We start from the raw sequence: 8,256 nt of genomic DNA, 5'->3' as shown, positions 1-8,256 counted from the left end.
ACAGTCTCTGCATTCAAGATTTGTAGAAATTTTTCCAAATAATATTCAAATCTTCCCACAATCTCTCTGTTTAAAGATTATCATCTTTGAAATAATTTGAGTGGCTACTTTACAATCTAAAAATTGATTCACAAGTCCCTATTTTCATAACTGTGAAGTAATTGCTAATTTTATTAAGTCCCCTAAATCTGTTCTATTACCAGTTTTCCTCATTTTAAGATGTCAATAATATGGAAACGTTTTAATAATATGAGAGAACATTTAATTATATCATTTTCTTATCAACACACCAAAGTCATTTAAAGATGATTATATTGGCCATTTCCAGTTGGCAGGAGGTTTTTTCACTAAAGGCTCCCATGGTTTCCACTGTACCATTTTTCTCGCCAGACTTAGTTTATTTTCAGCCTGAAAGATCTCTTCTTCAATTTGTCCACTCTGAAATTGGTCTTCTAATTTTTTTTTAAATCTGGTTCCATGTTGACCTTACTCAGCTTCTCATTTGTAATCTCTTTCGTATACTTTCTGTGTCCTGCATTTTTAGGCATTTGCTGAAGAACATCAAGGATCTTTGTGTGTAATACTTTTTTTTTTAACTTTTTTTTTTATTAACTTTTATTGAGCTTCAAGTGAACGTTTACAAATCAAGTCAGACTGTCACATATAAGTTTATATACACCTTACTCTGTTCTCCCACTTGCTCTCCCCCTAATGAGTCAGCCCTTCCAGTCTCTCCTTTTGTGACAATTTTGCCAGCTTCCAACTCTCTCTATCCTCCCATTCCCCCTCCAGACAGGAGATGCCAACACAGTCTCAAGTGTCCACCTGATACAAATAGCTCACTCTTCATCAGCATCTCTCTCCTACCCACTGTCCAGTCCCTTTCATGTCTGATGAGTTGTCTTCGGGAATGGTTCCTGTCCTGGGCCAACAGAAGGTTTGGGGACCATGACCGTCAGGATTCCTCTAGTCTCAGTCAGACCATTAAGTATGGTCTTTTTATGAGAATTTGGGGTCTGCATCCCACTGATCTCCTGCTCCCTCAGGGGTTCTCTGTTGTGCTCCCTGTCAGGGCAGTCATCGGTTGTGGCCGGGCACCAACTAGTTCTTCTGGTTTCAGGATGATGTAGGTCTCTGGTTCATGTGGCCCTTTCTGTCTCTTGGGCTCTTAGTTATCGTGTGACCTTGGTGTTCTTCATTCTCCTTTGCTCCAGGTGGGTTGAGACCAATTGATTCATCTTAGATGGCTGCTTGTTAGCATTTAAGACCCCAGACGCCACATTTCAAAGTGGGATGCAGAATGTTTTCATAATAGAATTATTTTGCCAATTGACTTAGAAGTCCCCTTAAACCATGGTCCCTAAACCCCCGCCCTTGCTCCACTGACCTTTGAAGCATTCAGTTATTCCCGGAAACTTCTTTGCTTTTGGTCCAGTCCAGTTGAGCTGACCTTCCATGTATTGAGTATTGTCCTTCCCTTCACCTAAAGTAGTTCTTATCTACTAATTAATCAGCAAAAAACCCTCTCCCACCCCCCTCCCTCCCCCCCTCATAACCACAAAAGTATGTGTTCTTCTCAGTTTATACTGTTTCTCAAGATCTTATAATAGTGGTCTTATACAATATTTGTCCTTTTGCCTCTGACTAATTTCGCTCAGCATAATGCCTTCCAGGTTCCTCCATGTTATGAAATGTTTCACAGATTCGTCACTGTTCTTTATCGATGCGTAGTATTCCATTGTGTGAATATACCACAATTTATTTAACCATTCATCCGTTGATGGACACCTTGGTTGCTTCCAGCTTTTTGCTATTGTAAACAGAGCTGCAATAAACATGGGTGTGCATATATCTGTTTGTGTGAAGGCTCTTATTTCTCTAGGGTATATTCCGAGGAGTGGGATTTCTGGGTTGTATGGAAGTACTATTTCTAACTGTTTAAGATAACGCCAGATAGATTTCCAAAGTGGTTGTACCATTTTACATTCCCACCAGCAGTGTGTAAGAGTTCCAATCTCTCCGCAGCCTCTCCAACATTTATTATTTTGTGTATTTTGGATGAATGCCATCCTTGTTGGAGTGAGATGGAATCTCATCGTAGTTTTAATTTGCATTTCTCTAATGGCTAATGATCGAGAGCATTTTCTCATGTATCTGTTAGCTGCCTGAATATCTTCTTTAGTGAAGTGCGTGTTCATATCCTTTGCCCACTTCTTGATTGGGTTGTTTGTCTTTTTGTGGTTGAGTTTTGACAGAATCATATAGATTTTAGAGATCAGGCGCTGGTCGGAGATGTCATAGCTGAAAATTCTTTCCCAATCTGTAGGTGGTCTTTTTACTCTTTTGGTGAAGTCTTTAGATGAGTATAGGTGTTTGATTTTTAGGAGCTCCCAGTTATCTGGTTTCTCTTTGTCATTTTTGGTAATGTTTTGTATTCTGTTTATGCCTTGTATTAGGGCTCCTAAGGTTGTCCCTATTTTTTCTTCCATGATCTTTATCGTTTTGGTCTTTATGTTTAGGTCTTTGATCCACTTGGAGTTAGTTTTTGTGCATGGTGTGAGGTATGGGTCCTGTTTCATTTTTTTGCAAATGGATATCCAGTTATGCCAGCACCATTTGTTAAAAAGACTATCTTTTCCCCAATTAACTGACACTGGGCCTTTGTCAAATATCAGCTGCTCATATGTGGATGGATTTATATCTGGGTTCTCAATTCTGTTCCATTGGTCTATGTGTCTGTTTTTGTACCAGTACCAGGCTGTTTTGACTACTGTGGCTGTATAATAGGTTCTGAAATCAGGTAGAGTGAGGCCTCCCACTTTCTTCTTCTTTTTCAGTAATGCTTTGCTTATCTGAGGCTTCTTTCCCTTCCATATGAAGTTGGTGATTTGTTTCTCCATCACATTAAAAAACAACATTGGAATTTGGATCGGAAGTGCATTGTATGTATAGATGGCTTTTGGTAGAATAGACATTTTTACTACGGTAAGTCTTCCTATCCATGAGCAAGGTATGTTTTTCCACTTAAGTAGGTCCTTTTTAGTTTCTTGTAGTAGTACTTTGTAGTTTTCTTTGTATAGGTCTTTTACATCTTTGGTAAGATTTATTCCTAAGTATTTTATCTTCTTGGGGGCTACTGTGAATGGTATTGATTTGGTGATTTCCTCTTCGATGTTCTTTTTGTTGATGTAGAGGAATCCAAGTGATTTTTGTATGTTTATCTTATAACCTGAGACTCTGCCAAACTCTTCTATTAGTTTCAGTAGTTTTCTGGAGGATTCCTTAGGGTTTTCTGTGTATAAGATCATGTCATCTGCAAATAGAGATAATTTGACTTCCTCCTTGCCAATCCGGATGCCCTTTATTTCTTTGTCTAGCCTAATTGCTCTGGCTAGGACCTCTAGCACAATGTTGAATAAGAGCGGTGATAAGGGCATCCTTGTCTGGTTCCCGTTCTCAAGGGAAATGCTTTCAGGCTCTCTCCATTTAGAGTGATGTTGGCTGTTGGTTTGTATAGATGCCCTTTATTATGTTGAGAAATTTTCCTTCGATTCCTATTTTGGTGAGAGTTTTTATCATAAATGGGTGTTAGACTTTGTCAAATGCCTTTTCCACATCAATTGATAAGATCATGTGGCTTTTGTCTTTTGTTTTATTTATATGGTGGATTACATTAATGGTTTTTCTAATATTAAACCAGCCTTGCATACCTGGTATAAATCCCACTTGGTCATGGTGGATTAATTTTTTGATATGTTGTTGAATTCTATTGGCTAGAATTTTGTTGAGGATATTTGCATCTATGTTCATGAGGGATATAGGTCTGTAATTTTCTTTTTTTGTGATGTCTTTACCTGGTTTTGGTATCAGGGAAATGGTGGCTTCATAGAATGAGTTAGGTAGTATTCCATCATTTTCTATGCTTTGAAATACCTTTAGTAGTAGTGGTGTTAACTCTTCTCTGAAAGTTTGGTAGAACTCTGCAGTGAAGCCAACGGGCCAGGGCTTTTTTTGGGGGGGAGTTTTTTGATTACCGTTTCAATCTCTTTTTTTGTTATGGGTCTATTTAGTTGTTCTACTTCTGATTGTGTTAGTTTAGGTAGGTGGTGTTTTTCCAGGAATTCATCCATTTCTTCTAGGTTTGCAAATTTCTTAGAGTACAATTTTTCCTAATAATCTGATATGATTCTTTTAATTTCAGTTGGGTCTGTTGTGATGTGGCCCATCTCGTTTCTTATTTGGGTTATTTGTTTCCTTTCCTGTATTTCTTTAGTCAGTCTGGCCAATGGTTTATCAATTTTGTTAATTTTTTCGAAGAACCAGCTTTTAGCTTTGTTAATTCTTTCAATTGTTTTTCTGTTCTCTAATTCATTTAGTTCAGCTCTCATTTTTATTATTTGTTTTCTTCTGGTGCCTGATGGATTCTTTTGTTGCTCACTTTCTATTTGTTCAAGTTGTAGGGACTGTTCTCTAATTTTGGCTCTTTCTTCTTTTTGGATGTGTGCATTTATCGATATAAATTGGCCTCTGAGCACTGCTTTTGCTGTGTCCCAGAGGTTTTGATAGGAAGTATTTTCATTCTCATTGCATTCTATGAATTTCCTTATTCCCTCTTTAATGTCTTCTGTAACCCAGTCTTTTTTCAGGAGGGTATTGTTCAGTTTCCAAGTATTTGATTTCTTTTCCCTAATTTTTCTGTTATTGATTTCCACTTTTATGGCCTTGTGGTCTGGGAAGATGCTTTGTAATATTTCGATGTTTTGGATTCTGCAAAGGTTTGTTTTATGACCTAATATGTGGTCTATTCTAGAGAATGTTCCATGTGTGCTAGAAAAAAAAGTATACTTTGCAGCAGTTGGGTGGAGAGTTCTGTATAAGTCAATGAGGTCAAGTTGGTTGATTGTTGTAATTAGGTCTTCCTTGTCTCTATTGAGCTTCTTACTGGATGTCCTGTCCTTCTCCGAGAATGGTATGTTGAAGTCTCCTACTATGATTGTGGAGGTGTCTATCTCACTTTTCAGTTCTGTTAAAATTTGATTTATGTGTCTTGCAGCCCTGTCGTTGGGTGCATAAATATTTAATATGGTTATATATTCGTGATCAATTGTCCCTTTTATCATTATGTAGTGTCCTTCTTTATCCTTTTTGGTGGATTTAAGTTTAAAGTCTATTTTGTCAGAAATTAATATTGCTACTCCTCTTCTTTTTTGCTTATTGTTTGCTTGATAGATTTTTTTCCATCCTTTGAGTTTTAGTTTGTTTGTGTCTCTAAGTCTAAGGTGTGTCTCTTGTAGGCAGCATATAGATGGATCGTGTTTCTTTATCCAGTTCGAGACTCTCTGTCTCTTTATTGGTGCATTTAGTCCATTTACATTCAGTGTAATTATAGATAAGTATGTGTTTAGTGTTGTCATTTTGATGCCTTTTTATGTGTGTTGTTGACAATTTCAATTTTCCACTTACTTTTTTGTGCTGAGACGTTTGTCTTTGTAAATTGTGTTTTCCTCATTTTCATAGTATTTGACTTTAAGTTTGCTGAGTCGTTAAACGTTTTTCTTGGTTTTTATTTTGAGTTATGGAGTTGTTATACCTTTTTGTGGTTACCTTAATTTTTACCCCTATTTTTCTAAGTAAAAACCTAACTTGTATTGTCCTATATCGCCTTGTATCCCTCTCCATATGGCAGTTCTATGCCACCTGTATTTAGTCCCTCTTTTTGATTATTGTGATCTTTTACATATTGACTTCAATGATTCCCTGTTTTGAGCATTTTTTTAATCCATTTTAATTTGTTTTTGCGATTTCCCTATTTGAGTTGATATCAGGATATTCTGTTCTGTGACCTTGTGTTGTGCTGGTATCTGATATTATTGGTTTTCTGACCAAACAATTTCCTTTAGTATTTCTTGTAGCTTTGGTTTGGTTTTTGCAAATTCTCAAAGCTTGTGTTTATCTGTAAATATCTTAATTTTGCCTTCATATTTCAGAGAGAGTTTTGCTGGATATATGATCCTTGGCTGGCAGTTTTTCTCCTTCAGTGTTCTGTATATGTCATCCCATTGCCTTCTTGCCTGCATGGTTTCTGCTGAGTAGTCTGAACTTATTCTTATTGATTTTCCCTTGAAGGAGACCTTTCTTTTATCCCTGGCTGCTTTTAAAATTTTCTCTTTATCTTTGTTTTTGGCAAGTTTGATGATAATATGTCTTGGTGTTTTTCTTTTTGGATCAGTCTTAAATGGGGTTCAATGAGCATCTTGGATAGATATCCTTTCGTCTTTCACAATGTCAGGGAAGTTTTCTGTCAGCAGATCTTCAACGATTTTCTCTGTGTTTTCTGTTATCCCTCCTTGTTCTAGGACTCCAATTACACACAAATTATCCTTCTTGATAGAGTCCCACATGATTCTTAGGGTTTCTTCATTTTTTTAAATTCTTTTATCTGATTTTTTTCCAGCTATGTTGGTGTTAATTCCCTGGTCCTCCAGATTTCCCAGTCTGCATTCTAATTGCTCGAGTCTGCTCCTCTGACTTCCTATTGCGTTGTCTAATTCTGTAATTTTATTGTTAATCTTTTGGATTTCTGCATGCTGTCTCTCTATGGATTCTTACAACTTATTAATTTTTCCACTATGTTCTTGAATAATCTTTTTGAGTTCTTCAACTGTTTTATCAGTGTGTTCCTTGGCTTTTTCTGCAGATTGCCTTATTTCATTTCTGAGGTCATCCCTGATGTCTTGAAGCATTCTGTAAATTAGTTTTTTATATTCTGTATCTGATAATTCCAGGATCGTATTTTCATTTGGGAAAGATTTTGATTCTTTTGTTTGGGGGGTTGTAGAAGCAGTCATGGTCTGCTTCTTTATGTGGTTTGATATCGACTGCTGTCTCCAAGCCATCACTAAGATATTGTAGTGATTTATTCTATATTTGCTCACTGAGTCTTATCTTGTTTTGTTTTCTTTCAGTATACATGGATGGGCTACTAGATTGTGCTGTCTTGATTGTTGTAGCCCTTGACTGTGCATAATACTTTTAGTCTCTCGTGTGGGCCCTCACATACAGCCAGTCTCACAAGGCCAGTAGTCTTCTTCAGCAGCCTCGCCATGACAGAGCAGACGAGCCGACGGTGCGCAGCCCTCTGCTTGAAAATATTATTAATAACCCCAATTTACAGATAATATCATAAAATTGAGATGGGATAAGAAACTTGCCTGATATTTCCAGACACATTCTAGGTACTCAATAAATATTTGCTAAGTGAATAAAAATGAAACATCTAATAAATGACTAGAATAGGCCTCAAATCTATAACATTATCTTCATTGCCAATGGCTTTCTATACACATTTTTTAAACCTTAAATCTTTCCACAGAGAAGTATCTTGTAAAGTTCTTCTTTTCTTTTTCTCCTATCCAAATATGCATTATTTATTGAGCTCTTCTCACGTGGTAATAATATCACAAATACTATCATATTTAATCTTTAAAGTAAGGTTAGGATTTAATCGTACTGAATCCTGTGAGGTGGATGTTATTATTCCCATTCTAAAAATAAGAAAGGTCCCAATTGAGGGACATTCTATAAAATAATTGGCCTATTCTCTTCAAAATGTCAACATCATAAAATACAAAGAAAGACAGGAACTATTCCAGATGAAGGCAAACTAAAAACAGATGAAAATTAAATGCAATGTATGCTCCTGGACTAGATCCTGGCACGGAATTTTTTTTTTTTTTAAGTACTGTTAAAACAAAAATCATATTAAGCCAATAGTAGAAATTGATTGAAGTTTATTTAATATATGATTTGCAAATCAGGGTAACATTTCGACTAAACACCCAGTGCCCTTGAGTCGATTCCGATTTTTGACTAGAGAGTCAAAAATGTTCCAAAGATGAGAACTTCTAAAATTCTTATACCACATCTTACCAGCATTGCCATGGGAAAAGGGCCGGAACAGAACTGATAAACAATTGTAGTCAGGAAGAATTTCATATGGCATTGTCTTAAAGAACAATTAAAATAATTACTGATTTACCCTAAAACATAGCTCTAGTCTAATCTTTGGAGTCTTTGTTTCCTGAAATTGGCTGAATTCTTCAAAAGAGCATAATGCCCAAGGCAAAATGGTCTTACTCGATTATGTAGACCATTGTTTGACTCAAAGGTAACTTTTTAGCTTTAAGGCTCAAGGTTCAAAAGTGTGCAAGAGTTCCAAAACTCAGGTGCCTGGCATGCCTAGGGTGGCTGGCTCAG

General features: G+C 36.6%; 1 protein-coding gene across 1 annotated transcript; it reads right to left on the bottom strand.

The window, feature by feature from the left end:
- Window positions 1-309: 309 nt before the first annotated feature.
- On the bottom strand, window positions 310-7,105 carry LOC126069088 (NADH dehydrogenase [ubiquinone] 1 alpha subcomplex subunit 5-like). Its single transcript, XM_049872052.1, has 2 exons — window positions 7,029-7,105; window positions 310-463 (listed from the first exon to the last, which is right to left on the bottom strand). The coding sequence occupies exons 1-2, from the start codon at window positions 7,103-7,105 to the stop codon at window positions 310-312; spliced, it is 231 nt and encodes a 76-aa protein (XP_049728009.1).
- Window positions 7,106-8,256: the final 1,151 nt, after the last annotated feature.

This window comes from Elephas maximus, chromosome X (assembly GCF_024166365.1).
Source record: "Elephas maximus indicus isolate mEleMax1 chromosome X, mEleMax1 primary haplotype, whole genome shotgun sequence".
Lineage (NCBI taxonomy): Eukaryota > Metazoa > Chordata > Mammalia > Proboscidea > Elephantidae > Elephas > Elephas maximus.
Note: the sequence above shows the minus strand (reverse complement) of the source record. Positions and strands in the feature narration are given on the sequence as shown.

What these genes read in the sequence shown, in the direction of transcription:
- LOC126069088 (XM_049872052.1), bottom strand. Translation starts at nt 7,105, where the DNA reads ATGGCGAGGCTGCTGAAGAAGACTACTGGCCTTGTGAGACTGGCTGTA. An exon ending in CCACACGAGAGACTAAAAGT is followed by an intron (nt 464 to 7,028) that starts ATTATGCACAGT and finishes AACCAGATTTAA; the next exon opens with AAAAAAATTAGAAGACCAAT.